The 17,880-nt window shown below is 41.8% G+C and overlaps 1 protein-coding gene across 2 annotated transcripts in view; it reads left to right on the plus strand.

The window, feature by feature from the left end:
• The window catches only part of CAP2 (cyclase associated actin cytoskeleton regulatory protein 2), a 139,748-nt gene that overhangs the window by 58,966 nt on the left and 62,902 nt on the right, over positions 1–17,880 (plus strand). For both annotated transcript variants that reach the window (XM_082731831.1, XM_082731830.1), the window contains exon 4: positions 1,232–1,309. In XM_082731831.1, coding sequence (XP_082587957.1) covers positions 1,232–1,309 — 78 coding nt within the window. The remainder of the gene's footprint in view (positions 1–1,231; positions 1,310–17,880) is intronic.

Genomic DNA, 17,880 nt, shown 5'->3' on the forward strand with positions numbered 1-17,880 from the left:
TCTCTTTCATCTCTACTATTCAACCACAATTAAAATGTATACTTTTTATTTTAAAAAATAGTACCTTGGTATGGTCCCATCTTTTAAAGCTCTCTGTGCATATATATCTTAAAAGATGGCACAGTGGTGTTCATCTATTTTTAATAAAGATGATAGATGTGAGACTTTTTTTAAACCTTAATGTTTGTAACTTTCTGCTTTTAAAAATTATACTAAATCCTTGTGCTTTGTCTTATGAAAATAGCTATGTGAATTTTCTTAAGAACTAGAAAAAGGGTGCCAAAATGGTCACTTGTGTGTGATACAAACATCTGGAATCCTTTTCTTCTTGGTCCTCTTCTGTAACTTTTTAAACTTGAAAAAGTAAAGCATTAATAGTGAAAGCACCGTGTATTTGAAACACACTCTCCCGCCTGGCTCCTTTCTTGGGGAGGGGGGAGGGTTCAGTCCAGGTAGTGCTGAAATCTCTAGATCTGTCTTAATAATTGGAGAAGCCACTGGCTCAAAATGAACACAGTGTCTGGGGACGATTTAAGGGACCACTTCCTTTCCAGCAGAAGGCATAGAAGAGGTTTGGGCACACTGCAAACAGAGACAGGAGAAATACCCTTTGAAAACAACCGCGTTTGGGGCTCAGGCATTTTTCAGCAGCTTTACTGAGATATCATTCCCACAGATAACATTCACTCTTTTAAAGTGAACAGTTCAGTGGTATTTTAGTAGGTGCCCCAAGCTGTAAAACCATCATCAGTCTCTGCTTCCCGCCTCACCCCCAAAAGAAACCTCATACTCCATTCCTCTCTCCCACCAGCCCCAGGCAAACACGAGTGTCCTTTCTGTCTCTGTAGATTTGCTTATTCTGGACATTTCATATCAATGGACTCATACACATGTGGTCTTTTTTGACCGGCTTCCTTCACTCAGCATGTTTTCAAGGGTCACCCGTATGGTAGCACGGATCAGCACTTCGCCTCTTTTTAATGCGGCGTAACATCCCATTGTATGGATATATCATTTTGTTTATCCATTCATCCCTGGATGAACATTCTGGTTGTCTCTCCATCTCAACTATCGTGAATAATGCTGCTGCCAATATCCAATAGCAAGGCTTTGTGTGGACGTATGTTTTCAGTTTGGGGTGTATACCTAGGGATAGATTTGCTGGATCATATGGTCATGCTTTGTTCTGAAGCTCAAACATCTAAACCTCCGTCGTCTTCTTTGTTCCCAGGCGGAGATGGTACACAGCGCTTTCCAGGCCCAGCGGGCGTTCCTTCTGATGGCCTCACAGTTCCAACAACCCCAGGAGGTAAGAGTGCATTTGGAGAGACAGGGCTGCCTAGAAAAAGGGCAGTAGTGTAAGACAGACAACAAGGAGGCAGCAGAACCATTCAGTCTGAGAGTCATGCCCAAGATGAGTTCTGTAGCATGTAGATATGTTTCTAATCGAAGTCATGGTGTGGAACATTCCTTCTGCTTCGTCCTCTTATTGTGGTCAAATTCCTACTGTAACATCACCTTTTTAAAAGGTCAATTCATTTATGTCATCTGCAGCCTATTATTATTCTTTTATTGAAATATAGTTGACGTATACGGTGTTATATTGGTTTCACGTATAGGACCCAGTGACTTGACAGTTCTGTGCATTATGCAGTGATCACCACGATTAAGTGTAGTTTCCCTCCGGCACCATGATAAAGAAGATGTGATGAGATAGATGGATGGATGGATGGATGGATGGATGGATGGGTGGATGGACAGACGGACGGACAGACACCATGGAGTACTAGCCATAAAAGAGAATGTAGCCTGTTCTTTTTACTAGTCTCACAACCATTTTATAACCAAGGAAGTATTTACTACTTTTCAGTTCACATTTTGTGCTATTTTGTCATCAAAACCTATTCACATCTCTCATCATCTGTAAACTGCATGTACGAATTTGGTTAGCTACTATTTCGTAGAGTGGGTAGGCTAAGCCAGTGCTTCTTAAATGTATTGTGTATGTGGGTCATCTAGAGAGAGTCCATGCAGTTTCTAACAACTTTTACTACTTTTACTACTACCTACTATCACATTGCCACATAAGGCCCAGAGTAAACTTGAATATAAACATAGTGGTGGGTATTAAGAGCAAAGTGGTGGTTGGCAGGGGTACTTCCCACTTTCTAAACCAGTGCCCCCCACTCCCCACCTGGCCCAAACTACAGACATCACATTGTGTAAATAATCCCATCATGCTCTCTACCAAGGCTTCATAACAATATTTTGACCTTGCCGATTGGGTTGTAAATGAAATTACCCATTAAAAAGTGGATCTATGACCAGCATACATTGCTAAACAAGAAAAAAAAAAAAAGAATTCTCGTTTTGACTAAATATTCTGAAGTTTGGTGACAAACTATCTAAAAGATCATTGGAGTCCCCAGAAATTGCAGTTATGTTTGTTACAATGCAATGGAGAAATTAAGTTTGCTCATCAGCTGACCTTGAGATAGGGAGATTATCCTGGATTATTGGTGTGGGCTTTATGTAATCGTAAGGGTCCTACCATGTGGAAGAGAACAAGCAGAAGAGTCAGAGAGAGAAATCTGATGTCATGCTGCTGGCTTTGGAGATGGAGGAAGGGACCACAAGGCAAGGAATAAGGACACTGTAGAAGCTAGAAAAAGCAAGGAAAGACATTCACCTGTAGAACCCCTCAAAGGAATGGAGCCTTGTTGACCCCTTGATTTGAGACCCATTTTGGACCTCTGTCTTTCAGAACCGGAAAATCATATACTTGTGTTGTTACAAAGCCACTACATTTGTGGTTAATTTCTTGCACCGTAATAGAAACTGTAAGCCCCAGGGAAATACGGCAGCATTCTCACTGGGATGGCAAACACTGAAAAGTCTGACAATGTCATATGCTAAGGATGGGGAAGACGGGAGGTCTCATGCTATGCTGGTGATGGGCGATAAATTAGTACATTTTCTTTGGGAAAAAAATTAGTGGAAAAAAAAAAAAGATAGTTGGATATTCATTATAATATAATAGCTTAAGTTGACTAGCTCCCTTTAAATTCTGAAACAAACTCCCGAAATGAAAAAGTTTTGCCGAGGATCTTGAGAAACTTTGACTTTCAGGGGAGGAAGCTCAGCTCCATCAAGGGGCAAGACCCGAGACCCCCAGCCCTCCCTGGAACAGCTGTTGTGCAGTGGAATCACCCAGAACATTTTTTTAAAATAGCAACTCGTGGATCTCACTTCGGAAGGGTCTGGTTTGATTGGTCTGAGGTGTGATCTTGGCCTTGAGGGGTTTGTGGGTTTCTTGGGAAATTCCTACTTGTAGCCAGAGCTTCCGTGGGTCTGTCACTTCCCTCGTGTGACATGGGGAGTCAGCACGCGGCCCAGGCAGGCAGCTTTGTAAGGATGGCGAGATCGTGTACTCTGCTGTGGCTTCTTTTCCCTCCCTGGCCTTCTCAATCTCTGCTTTTTCTCCCCTCTTTGCAAAAGAGAAAAGTGAAACTGGAAAATCACAATGCAGTGCATTCTAGGTACAGCCTTAGCGCAGCTTTCCTGTGATTAAAGTGGGAGACGTGACTTCAGTGCATCACTGGGAGTCTTAGATGGAGGGGAGAACCATGACTTTCCTTGCTGATGGCCCGCCCACTCGATCTCTTTGCTAAACACAAGAGACCTCTCCATTGGCCTTGCAGGCCTTGCACATGGAAGTCACTCATTAGGGGCGCCTGCGTGGCTCAGTGGGTTAAACCCTCTGCCTTTGGCCCAGGTCGTGATCCCAGCGTCCTGGAATGGAGCCCCACATCGGGCTCTCTGCACCACGGAGTCTGCTTCCTCCTCTCTCTCTGCCTGCCTCTCTGCCTGCTTGTGATCTCTGTCAAATAAATAAATAAAATCTTTAAAAAAAAAAAAAAAAAGAAGTCACTCATTAAATATTGAGTGAATGAGGACAAGTAAGCACACAAATGAATGCAGTGGAATCGTGGCTTCTTCAAATGAGCTGTAGTTGGGGACACGTGTGGCTGTGCAGATTCCTGGGTGTAGCCACTGTAGTTCCCCCTTCTTACCCTATTGCTTTCTTGGTAAAAGGGGGTCGCATCCAGGAAGTGTTTTCTATAGCGCTCACCACAGTGCTCCAGCAGGCCCAGGGTGGCACAATGCAAAGCCATTTTTGGATGTCCACCTCCATTTCTGTCCCCTACATCTCTTTTTTTTTTTAATAATTTTTTTATTATTTTATTTTTTATAAGCATATAATGTATTATTAGCCCTTAGACTAATTAGGGGTACAGGTCTGTGAATCGCCAGGTTTACACACTTCACAGCACTCACCATAGCACATACCCTCCCCAATGTCCATACCCCCACTACCCTCTCCTTACCCCCTCCCCCTGGCAACCCTCAGTTTGTTTTGTGAGATTAAGAATCTATTATGATTTATCTCCTTCCCAATCCCTTCTTGTTTCATTTATTCTTTTCCTACCCTCCAAGCACCCCATGTTGCATCACCACTTCCTCATATCAGGGAGATCATATGATAGTTGTCTTTCTCCGATTGACTTATTTCGCTAAGCATAATACCCTCTAGTTCCATCCAAGTTGTCTCAAATGGCAAGATTTCATTTCTTTTGATGGCTGCATAGTGTTCCATATATATATATATATGGAATATATATATATCCATATATATATACATATATATACATATATATATACACATCTTCTTTATCCATTCATCTATTGATGGAAATCTAGGTTCTTTCCATAGTTTGGCTATTGTTATCCCCTGCATCTTTATCCACAGCACTGTCCTAGCACGTTCACTAGACAGAAAAGCAGACTGGAGAGGTCATCAGCGCAGTGGTAAATATCGTAGTCCACAGCCAGGCCTTGATTTTCCCCGTGTGCGTTCTAGAAGATACAGCACAAAGGAAATCACCGTGAACAGGTGGAATTTCTCATAACAATGATGTGTTATAACCATCCACATCTTCCTCTCTTCCTTCTTTTAGGAGAATAATAACTCCTGTAATTTTAATTAGCTGGTTTGTGGCAGTAGCTCCAAAACATTAGTGTGTATGAGAATCACATCTGGGGTTGTTAAAACACAGATTTCTGGGCCCCTTTCATAGTGTCTGATTCAGGAGCTCTTGGTCGCGAGACCCAAGCATCTGCATTTCTTTAAAAAGTTCCTGTGTGGGGGCGCCTGGGTGGCTCAGTGGGTTGGGCCGCTGCCTTCGGCTCAGGTCATGATCTCAGGGTCCTGGGATCGAGTCCCGCATCGGGCTCTCTGCTCAGCAGGGAGCCTGCTTCCCTTTCTTTCTCTGCCTGCCTCTCCGTCTACTTGTGATTTCTCTCTGTCAAATAAATAAAATCTTTAAGAAAAGGAAAAAAAAAAAGTTCCTGTGTGATGGCGAGGTGGCCTGTCCAGGGATCACACACCCGAGAAACCTGTGGAAGGTGGGTTGCAAATTTATTTTAGATGCTTCAGGCTCTCATTTCTAGTTGCCTCTTGGTCACTAATTCTCAACTTTAATCTTCCTTGGAATCACCTGCCATTTCTAGCCAGCTCCTGGGTAATGGTAATACTGGTCGTTTGTCGCTAAACTGTGAACAGCAAGAATGTAGACCTCACCACCTGACATCCTCACAAGCACAAAATCCTGTAGTAGTCAAATATCCAACCTTGGCTCTTTCCTCCTGACATTTCCGTATCAAAGCAGGCAGGGTTATGCGGCAGTAACAGACATCTTCAAAATCCTAGTGACTCACAATAGCAGTGGCTTATCTCTTACCCCCACTACATGGCTGTTACAAGGTGGCTTACTTTCTACTGGCTGAATTACTAAGTAATGACTCCTATATTTATTTCCTTAGAGTTGTAATAGGGATCCAGGAGAAAATGGTAGAGAATGAATCTTTAGTAGGAGTTTCAGGCATTGGGAAGGGAAGGTATGTTATTTCATGTGTGTGTGTGTGTGTGTACATAATTAACTACTTTATTATTTGAGGAAAGAATACTATGGACTCCCTGTAGCATATCTCCAGGGGCATCATAGTTGATTAGTACTATTTTTTTATGTTTATATATGTGTGTATGTGTGTGTGTATATATATATTTTATTGTGTTATGTTAGTCACCATACAGTACATCATTAGTTTTTGATATAGTGTTCCATGATTCTTTGTTTGCATATAAAACCCAGTGCTCCCTGCAATCCGTGCCCTCCTTAATACCCACCACTGGGCTAACCCATCTCCCAACCCCTCTCCCCTCTAAAACTTCAATGTGTTTCCTGAAGTTCATAGTCTCTTATGGTTCTTCTCCCCCTCCAATTTCTACCCCCGTCTTCATTTTTCCCTTCCTTCTAATGTCCTCCGTACTATTACTTATGTTCCACAAATAAGTGAAACCGTATAATTGACTTTCTCTGCTTGACTTATTTCAGTTAGCATAGTCTCCTCCAGTCCCATCCATGTTGATGCAAAAGTTGGGTATTCGTCCTTTCTGATGGCTGTCTAATATTCCATTGTATATATGGACCACATCTTCTTTAACCATTCATCTGTTGAAGGGCATCTCAGCTTTTTCCACAGTTTGGCTCTTGTGGCCATTGCTGCTATGAACACTGGGGTGCATATGGCCCTTCTTTTCACTCCATCTGAACCTTTGGGGTAAATACCCAGTAGTGCAATTGCAGGCTCATAGGGTAGCTCTATTTTTAATTTTTTGAGCAAACTCCACACTGTTTTCCAAAGTGGTTGCACCAACTTGCATTCCCACCAACAGCGTAAGAGGGTTTCCCTTTCTTCACATCCTTGCCAACACTTGTTGTTTCTTGCCTTGTCAATTTTTGCCATTCTAACTGGTGTAAGGTGGTATCTCAATGTGCTTTTGATTTGAATCTCCCTGATGGCTAATGATGATGAACATTTTTTCATGTGTCTGATAGCCATTTGTATGTCTTCATTGGAGAAGTGTCTGTTCATATCTTCTGCCCATTTTTTGACTTGATTATTTGTTTTGTGTTATTTGAGTTATTTGTGTTATTTGAGTTTGAGAAGTTCTTTATAGATCTTGTGCCTATCAGCCCTTTGTCTGTAGTGTCATTTGCAAATATCTTCTCCCATTCTTTGTTTTGTTGACTGTTTCCTTTTCTGTGCAGAAACTTTTTATCTTGAAGAAGTCCCAAAAGTTCATTTTCACTTTTGTTTCCCTTGCCTTTGGAGATGCATCTTGAAAGAAGTTGCTGTGGCTAATGTTGAAGAGGCCCATGTACTCATCTAGGAGTTTGATGGATTCCTGTCTCCTACTGAAGTCTTTCATCCATTCTGAGTTTATCTTTGTGTATGGTGTCAGAGAATGGTTGATTTCCATTCTTCTGGATGTAGATGTCCAAGGGAAAATATGTGATTTCTAACTCACAAGCATAAAAAACAAAGTTCAGGGACACATTAATAACCAGGCCACCAGACCTAGTCGTGGGCCTATTCCCTTACTCACCATACAAAGCCCTTTTCACAGACACCACATGCAAGAAGAACCACCCTGCACAATCATTTATAGGAGATGTGTGTCAAAATAAAACCTTAGAAGACATCAACTTGAATTGGGAGATGTGGGGTTGAAACATCTCACATTACCTGGGAGAGATGTGAAACATGAGCTAAATTTAATCATCTCCACTCTGGGTGACCCCAAAACTCTGTCCTGAACTGAAGATATAATCTCCAGTAGACCAGTGCCTCTGAAGCCATGCATAGGTATCACCCCCAAGGAAGGCTATCACCACACAGGAGGTTGCCCTCCCAGCTCACCCCCTATAGGCCTGGTTAACTTGCAGGAGCATTTGGTAAGCAGTGGGGTGATGAACTGTAGCTGCTGTGGGTAACTACAGTAGGCATTCTTGTTCCCTCCCAGATATACTTTCCTTATTTTCTCTAACATTTCTCATGCTACTAAGACCGGACAATGAAATGGGGTGTGTGTGTGTGTGTGTGTGTGTGTGTGTGTGCGTGCGCGCGCGTGCGTGCACGCACACTCAAATGGAATTAATGTCCATCAGTACATTAATCCCCCCATCAGTACATAGGGAAAAAATTAACTCTAAGATTCCAAGGTAAGGGAACATGGCTTATAGTCATTGGCTGCCACTATGGACTTTATTCTATGGAAAAGACCAGAAAGTCTGTTTTTTTTTGTGCCTCTGGAAGTAAGAGAGAGAGAGAGAGAGAATTTATTCTGATTGCTTTTCTTTTCTATCTCTATTTGGACTTGCACTTTGAAAGGAAATATGTATAGAGCAGGAATCTAGAACTGATGGTTTGTCCTTTCATTGTTTATACAGTCTGAAAATTAGAAGGAAAGGGAGATGAGAGACTCTTCTGGCCACTCCTCCATCTATGAGTGAATATGCATGGACCCACCTGGTGTTCTGCTTAAAGCACTCATTTAATGGGTTTTCTTTTCTTTTTTTTTTTTTTTTAAAGATTGTATTTATTTATTTGAGAGAGAGAGACAGAGAGAGTGAGCATGAGCAGGGGGAGGGGCAGAGGGAGAGGACCTTGAGGTCACAACACGAGCCAAAGGCAGGCACTTAACCAACTGAGCCAGGCAGGTACCTGTCACTTAACGTATTTTTTAACACATGAAGAAGGAATCTAATTTATTAATAACTTGTTCATCTTAAACTAAGCAAGAAAGCTTTGTGTAGTAACCTTAGGACTTTAGACTAAATTACATGGTGCATGACAGATCCAGACTGCTAGCGGGTATAAATACATTTGAGGCTTTCATAAAACATATTAATTTGTGAGGGTCATCAGCAGTAGAAACTTTGGATGTGGATCTACTCAATAGCAATCTAAATCCAAATGCTAAAAACAAAAATCCAAATTCAAGATAAACAAATTCATCAGCATCTCCTTAAATTGGAGAATCTACTCTCTCTTTCTGAGTGACCACCAGCAAACTAATCTGGTAGAGCCTACATTATGTTTATGCTGAGCCATTCTAACCAAACCAGCGTGTTAAGTTGCCCACCTGAGGGAAGAGAAAGTTAAATTCGGCCCATGTTTCCTTCTCTTTAAAATGCGGGGAGCTTCTGGCTGGCTCCATTGTAGAACATGTGGACTCTTGATCTCAGGGTCATGAGTTCGAGCCCCACACTGGGTGTGGAGCCTACTTAAAAAAAAAAAAAAAGAAAGAAAGAAAATGGGGATGACAATTGCTACTTCAGAGAGGAATTGTGAGAATTAAATGAGAAAAAGCATGAGAGTGTCAGGGGACTGAGTAGAAGAATTTGGTGTTAGTCAAGGGAGTCCAACCACTTTAGGAAATAGTCCCCAAATCTCAGAGACATACTATAGTGGACATTTTTTTCTTGCTCATGAGAGATCTACTCTGGTGGTTTTGGCTGACAGTTTTCTACACGGTCATTCAGGGATCCAAGTTTCTTTTATCTTGTGGTCCCACGTCCTATAGGTCCTCAGCCATTAAATTGGAAAGGAGAAAGCTGGACCATTCCTGGGAAGGTTTGATGGGCCAGGCCTGGAAGGAGCATATGTCACCTCCACCTTCATTCAGTTCCCTGACCATTCCCGCTCCAAGGGATGCTGGGGAAATGTCATCACCCTATATGCCAGGAAGGAAGAATTCTTAGGTTTGGGGGTTGTCTAGCCAATCAGCCAGCATGAGTATCTTGGTTTGGCTAACATGAAGTCTAGCTCAGTGGGAAAACATTGTCTTCCTAAACACTCATTTGGGTTTTTCCAAATTAATCCCCCAGTAACCATCCAAAGAAGGACAAGTAAACTTTCAGATGGTTTTATTGTATCTGGATATATATAGAGAGAGAGCTAAAGATGTAGATACATGTACATAAATATCTTAAAGGTTTTTTTTATTAGACTGATTTCATCCTTTTTCCTCTGTAGTGTTTTAACCTAACTACAAGGTGTCAAATTATGGTCCGATATTCTAACAGGCCAAACAAAACAGTTACGTGACTTTGATCTCAGAGCATGCCTTGGGTGAATTAGGTGGTACTGGTGGCAAGTCTAGAAATTGTAAAAGAAAAGCAAACGAGTGAACAATGCCAAGCTCACAAGTGTTCCCTAAGTCCATGCCCAGAAAATGTCACCGCGTTGCTCAATCGAAGTTGCTTGATTTTCTTGAGAGATTTGGCTATGATTAATGCTGCTAAGTTCTATTGTTAGGGGGCATATGACAGATAACATAATGCAATAAAGTAATTCTGGCCCTAATGTAAAATGAATGCCTGCTTTAAAATATTGCTATAAAGCTCCCCCCACCCCGAGGACATTTAGAAATCAAGACATCAAGAAAATATTCTGCTGAGTAACCATTGTTAATATATGTGCCAAGCAAGTATTTCCAATGGACTTTTAATATACAATTCTACATTTATCTTGAAAATAGAAAAAAAGCCAGAAGAGAAATAAAAGATATAAAAAGTTTCTGTTCTTTGTATCAAACTCAGCTATGTTTTCATTGAGTAGTGGTGTCTCCCCTTGTGACCTGGGCAGAGGAACACTTCAGAATCTAATCAGCGGCTTACCCTATAGCCTTTTCCAAATTAACTCTATATTCACACTTGATAAATATGCATAAGTTTCTGCTCTTTCTGATGTTGCTAAATGGACCAGTTCTCTCTTCACTACGAACTCAAAGGCAACCATAGGCAATATATGCTTTTAATCTCTGGAGGAGCATGTAGACGTAAGTCCAACTAAAATCTTCCAACTAAAAACTTCATTGCTTGCTGGCACCCTCCAGGTTGCTTTCTTGTAACCAGCAGCTTTCTGAGTTGCATTTTGTGTTGTAGCTGGAGAAGTGGGGGCAAAAAGAAGCCTTTGCTTTCCGTGTGAGCCTTTCCATGGCAAGAAAATTAACCCGGTAATTAGCACCACTGCCCCTCCCAATCCAACCAGCGTGTGTGAAGTCTGGACATGGATGCCGGTTCACAAGAAATAGAGCACCAGGGAAGGAAGGGGAGGAAGAGGTTTGTGTGATATCATCAGGGTCTGCTTGAGCTGACAGCCTGAAGCTACCCAGTCAGTGCTGAATGCCCACAGGAAAGCTAATCATTAGTTATCAGGATGCAGAGAGGAGGATAATCAGAAAGGAGAGTAATTCTGTCATTCTTCCGCCCAGACTGTTTATTTTAGCAACATAAAGCTGTGAATGGGCCTGTGAGTTAGTAGCTTTAAAGGTATTTAGAAACCCAGGACTTTGCAGGCAGAAAGGATTTGCTAAGATCCTGTCCTGTTGGACATCACTCATGGTGACTTTTTTTTTTTTTTTTTAATCTGATAAGGCACATTAGCTCATCTCTCTTTTTGTAAGACATGAATTAGATAATGAATGGCTGCCCAAAGGAAGTGAGGTGGTTATCACACACAGGGGATTTGGGGGATTATCTGGGGGGTAAAGGTTAATAAAGAAGGATAACAGTCCTTTGTTTTATCAACTATTTCATATGAAGTTTGTGCCATTCCAGACTGCCTTGAAGGCAAATTCTCCATCAAGGCCAGAACTCTGTGTATGTCCAGGGAAATGTTTCTTTCTCCTTCTGTCCAGTGTTGGGATCCCTTTGCATCTTTAATGAAATAGTTACTATTTACCATTCTCCATTGTGAAGCTAAATATTTGGTTGCTGGGGCGCCTGGGTGGCTCAGTCCTTAAGTGTCTGCCTTTGGCTCAGGTCATGATCTCAGGATCCTGGGATCGAGCCCCGCATTGGGCTCCCTGCTCAGCGGGAGGCCTGCTTCTCCCTCCCCCACTCCCCCTGCTTGTGTTCCTTCTCTTGCTCTCTTTCTCTCTGTCAAATAAATAAATATTTGGTTGCTAGTCACCATAAATCTGCTGGGGAAAAAAACAAAAACAAAAAACCTTGCAGGCTTTTCTTACAGTACTTGAATCAGAAATTAATTTAAAAACAAGTGGTTGAGTCATTCGACAGACCTTTTAAAAAACCACAAGTGTCTTGGCCTGCAGATTTGCCATTGCTCACGGTTTTGGGAGTCTGGGCGGGAGCCCCCTTTGCAAGACCCTGCTTCTGTCAGCGTGTCCCAGGCTGTGTGTGTGGACAGAGCAGACAGGGAGAAGGTAACTGCAGCTGGCATTCCAGTTTGGGCGTGCCGTCATAAATTACTCTGCAGAGGGCATGGGCCATTACTTTTTATGGTCATGTTCTATATTTGTATGTGCCGGGGGACGGATCACATGATAAAACCATCATTTGATATTAGTGTTTATGTGCACCGACAAGCGAGAGGGCCAGATGTAAGCTTCACTGTGCAGTACTTTTAATTTGTGCAGTTGGCTCTTAATTGAAAACGCAGGGGCTTCCCTAAATACTAACACTACAGATAATCCAGAATAAAGTTGACGTAGTCGTCCCTGGAAGACAGGTTACCACCATCCTTTCTGAAATGCCCAGTGCTTTCCAGAGGTTGTAAAACTTAAATTTTGAACATGAGCAAGTCAACCCTGCTGGAAAAATAAGCTAAAAATTCACCGATTTGCATCTTCTAGCCCCTCTCCTAACTGGAGCAAGAGAGCATCTCATGAATGGCAGTTTATTTTGAAGGAGATGCATTTCCCAGACATGGAGAGAGAAGAACACACACACGCTTTTTTCCTTTTCTTTCCCACATTGTTTCCCGAGCTGTAGCTTCATACCTGGGTTTGCAGTGGCAAACACCTAGAGAATGTACTTCTTCCAGGGCGCCTGGGGGGCTCTTTTGGGTAAGTGTCTGCTTTGGCTCAGGTCATGATCCCAGGGTCCTGGGATCGAGCCCCGCATCGGGTTCCCTGCTGCACAGGGAGCCTGCTTCCCTCTGTCCCCTTCCCTTACTCATGCTCTCTCTCAAATAAATAAAATCTTTAAAAAAAAAAAAAAAAAGAATGTACTTCTTCTTTAATGATTATTTCTTTTTATAAGTTAAACACGAAGAAGATGTTCTTGTCAGGTTTTGGCAGCTTGGCTGCTGCGAGAACCCGTGTGTTCGCATCCTGAATCACTTACTCCATCAGGTGGCCTGTGAGTAGTTGCTTCAGATCTTCATCACGGCCCATTCACCTAACGTACTTGGGCCTTCTTTCATTTTTATTTCTTTGGTCCCCCCCCCCTTTTTTTTTAAGCCCAACATTTACTGAATACCAGCTATCTAGCCATCATAGCATTTGGCACTTCTGTACCTACCATCAGCTCATTTCTATGTGAAAATGTATTTTGGAAAAGCACGTTGTGAGTGCTGCTGTTTGTCCTGATTCACGGATTCCTGTCATTCACGCAGGTCTCAGCTGTTACCACACTCCTGACCCCACTACGACCACCATTCCAGGTTCCCTGCCCACTCTCCTCTATGAAGATACTTACTATGTCTTCTTCTTTTTTTTTTTAATATTTTACTTATTTATTTGTCAGAGAGAGAGAGAGCACAAGCGGGCAGAGAGGCAGGCAGAGGCAGAAAGAGGCTGAGCAGGGAACCCGATGCGGGACTCGATCCCAGGACCCTGGGATCATGAGAGCCGAAGGCAGTGGCTTAACCGACTGAGCCACCCAGGCACCCAGTCCTAACCGTATTTTATTTGAGGTCTAATTTGCTCAGAAGGGAGGCCCAAAAAGAGCCTGATATGTGGAGGTCTGTTCGGTGGGGATTGAGATACCACTGAAGGGTATAACTGGGAAAATATAAGTCATGGGTCAACCATGTAGAATTAGCCTTGAAAAAAGTATTCCTAACGGATTTGGGGGGAACGTAAGTTAGAGAAAGAGCAGGTGATACGGTGTCGGTAAGGCATTTTATTTCAAAAATAACCACTTCCTTTATCTACCCTTTCACAAAATGAGTGCCTTTGAGGCCTACCACAGAGTGGTTCGTTCTTGGGCTGTGTGGAGCATTTAATGACAAGAAATGATCACAACCAGATTTGGGTGACAGATGTAGCTCAGGCATTCGATGATTCTAGAATACAGGTTCTGGGAAGAATGAGCTGATTAAATTCACAGAGGCCGTGGAGACCCAGCTGGCCTGATATTTAAATGCTGGTGAAAAATGTTCCAATTAGATGGCTTCTTCTCAGTTCAGAGTTTTCATGTAATTGTGAAAAACGGTCCTCTCTTGAGGCTGTGAAGTCGTCCTAAGTGTCCACGGTCAGCCCTCTGAAGCTGGTCACGATGCATTTGGAACCGAAGGCTGCAGTGCAGAATTTCCAGCTTTATCCTATCTCTGCCCCGAAGGATTCTCTCTACAGAATAATGGGCTAAACATCCCACAAATTGGATTTAAGTGATTCGGACAACAGGAGTCCCATCATTTGCTTTGGCTGGACAGCCTATGGTAGACTGTGTGCAGGATTCCTCTTGGAAGGTCATAAATTGGATTCTGTTTTCCCATAGGAACAGGGATATCATTTGCAACTTCATATTTTACAAACTTGACAGCAAATAAACCACAGACAGGACAAACTGTACATCATAAAAGCCCAGATACAACTAAAACATTAGAATTATTTAAAAAGGGAAAATGTGGCTCCAAGTCCTGTCGAGTGGTCATAAATATACTGTTCACTTTAATTACAAGTCCCAAATGAATTCTAACTGCATAGACAGCTCATAAAAAAGTCCATATCATAACTTACCTATCTGAAATTGACGGTAGCTGTAGTAGAGATTCATCAGTAATGATCTTGCTTGACTTTATAGAATTTGGAGGGTCTTGCTTTTTTGGTAGAAATATGCTGGATAATCCACATCTTTAAAGGACATTGTGTGGGAAAATGAAAGGTCTTGCCTTTTCTTTTCCTTTCTTGACAGCATTTCTCTGGCCCAAAGACATGCAGAAACCTTCTGTAATTCTCTAGGACGATCCTTGAGATTGAAGTTTCCTTTTCAAAAATAGCAAACAAAGAATCACAGCCTTCAGAGAGCTTACCAAGAAATCCATTTGGGACCATTCTTCGGACCCTGGTTTTCTCAGTCAACTTTTCTTTGTTCTTCCATCTCCCCAGATTGAAGCAGGGGGAGGCACCTGGGTGGCTCAGTCGGTTAAGCATCTGCCTTCAGCTCATGTTATGATCCCATGCGAGTCCCCCATCGGGCTCCCTGCTCTGTGGGGAGTCTGCTTCTCCCTCTGCTCATGCGCTCCAAATAAATAAATAAATAAATAAAATCTTCAAAAACTTTCTATAAAAGAGAAAAAGATTTTAAGGTGGGAAAGGAGTCCAAGAAGAGCAATGGGACGGACGTGAAGAAAGAGGAGAGAGAAAGAACAATATCCCTGTGGTTGATCAGTTAAAAGCTGGGGATGGAGCTGGGAGCTGAGCATGAGGCTGTACACCTTAGAACTTTGTAGCCCATGATGCCTCTGAACCACTTGGCTCTCATTTTCTTCTTTGTACCTTTGTCTACCATCTGTAGCCTCCAACATGGGGGGAAGGAAATCGTTGGTGTTACTCAATAAGAAGGCAGGGGTGTTGCTGTAAGATATGGGGCCACCTGTGCTGTTCCAAGGTGTCATCGAAACCCTTTAACTTCCTTTGATTTGTTTTTAATGTCTTTATTTTGAGTCGGGTTACCCCCCACTTAGTGGTTTTCCCTATATTCATGGAGTCTTCATGTTCTTACGTTGTCCCTGGCGCAAAATCTGTTTCATTGTTGATATAGGTAGTGAGTAATCGCTTAGTCCCAGAGAGGGTCTAAGATAGTAGCATGTGAATATCGTGGGGTTCTGAGCAATGACCACCCCCGGCTCCCAGTGCCCAGTGCTGATAGTAGGTGTTCTGTAGGGCAGAGTGAGTAAACCACGTAAAACCACCTAGGCCCTGGATATTCAGAGCTTTAAAACCTTCCTCTCTGAGAGCCTTCTCTTATCTTTGTGTTTGTGGAAAAAATACATAGAAAGTCAACCCTAGTCACTTTTTACAGATTTTTCTTTCCATATTTATGGAAGGTGTGTTTTCTAGCAAAAAGGAGATTCACACTCATCAAGACCATCGTGAAAGGCCTTAGCGTGATTATCCCTGCCTGTGGATTGGTTATGAACAAATACACTTATTCCCATGTAGATAAGGAATAAAACACAGAATGATTACTTGTCTGGTATCCTTCAGTGAGAGCCAAAAAGTAGAAAGCCAAGGTTTTCCAGTTCTGAGCATGACTGTATCATCCCAATCTCTCTTTGGTTTGTTTTATTTTTGTTTTGTTTTGTGTTGTTTCTTTAAATGCCGATTAAATTTTATTCTTCCGACCTGAACATCAAGATAACTGGCTTCTATGGTTTTCCCAGTAGATATCACTACAAATTTCACCAGTGAGCTATTCAGTTGCTCTGAGATGCTTTATGTGGTTTTAATCTTGTTTGGATTGTCTAAGTGGAACATTTATTTTACTATCGATGGGACCTAGAGATCGATTTTTTCCACTTAAAAAGAGTACTTTTGCTGACTTTTTCTAGAACCTGTCAATTTTCAAACACCATGCTGTAAGGACTTAACAGCACTTGACATTCTCCTCAGTTCTGTGTCAAAGTACTTTTTTTGCTCTTTGTATATAACATAACTAAAAATTTCCATTTTCTCTTATCACCCTAATCTATGTATTTGTCATTATAGTAGACATTCTGTATTAATTATATATGACGTGATTTGATTAGGCATTCTATTTTTGAGTTACTTTTGGTTAATCATAACCAAAAGATCTGTTATGATCTGTATCTTCCTTTTTTGATTTGAGAAAGAAATCTGAGCCCATGTATATAAAACATAATTTACATTTTTAAAGAAGATTGACTAGAGAAGACCATCAAACAGATCAGCCTTTAAAAAGAGCAAACACCACCCAGTGCCCTCAGCCAAGCATGGGGAGAAATCCTGAAGAATTGGGACAAAAAAAAAAATTTAAGGAATCAGGTTCTAGAAGAAATGTAGGGACAGGAAAAAAAATAATAAAAAATTAAAATAGAAGAAATGTAAGCGCACAGGGGTTGGGCTGTGGCTTGCTTCTTTATTGATATTATTGCTAAGAAAAATTTTTCTAATTGTATGAAGATTCAGTAGGCATGTGTTTATTAAAAGTGACTTCTCTCCCTTATTTAACAAGTGGCGGGAGACATCTGTTTTTAGTGAAAAAAATATTTTTAATTCTGTCATTTAGGTTGTTTCCTAGGTCTGTTAGTTTTTCCTTAACTTTTGCAAATTTTGATTTTGTCTCTATCCTTTGTCCAGGCATGTCTTGAATATAGTTTGTTTATGCAATTACTCATTCATTTATTTCTCCTTGCTCCACCCCCCCCCCCACCGACTTCTCTTACATACTTTTTTTATGTTCCTTAAGGACATAAACATTAACTATTTTAGGTAGGTTGTGTCTGTGGCAATCCTATGGCAACCTCTCATTTTTGTTCAGAATCCTCTTTTTAATCTGGTAACATCATAAGTACCCCATCTGTGTGACCACCTCCTAATTTCTCTGGAAGCTTATCTAATCAGTCATTCCCTCCTTCTCCCTACTGGCTCCTTCTGTTTGGTCTACAAATCAGATCAGGATTCTTTCTCCTTTAAAACAAGCAAACAAAAAAACCTGCCAAAATCCTGGACCACCTAAACCATCTCTTTCCTTCCCTTTGTCGCCAAACTTCTTGGGAACTCTGTGCTCCCTGATTTCGTGTCCTCACTTCCCTGTCACTCTTCAGTCTCCTGTCATCTGTCTTCCCTCCTTATCATTTTACCAAAAAAAGACTCTCAGTGCCCTGGTATCTTCCTGATTGTCTTCAGTCCATTCAACTTCCTGGAGGAAATTTTACCACTGGCCATCACCCTCCTCAAAGTACTTTCTTCCCTCACAG

This window comes from Mustela nivalis (genome assembly GCF_964662115.1).
Source record: "Mustela nivalis genome assembly, chromosome: 5".
Lineage (NCBI taxonomy): Eukaryota > Metazoa > Chordata > Mammalia > Carnivora > Mustelidae > Mustela > Mustela nivalis.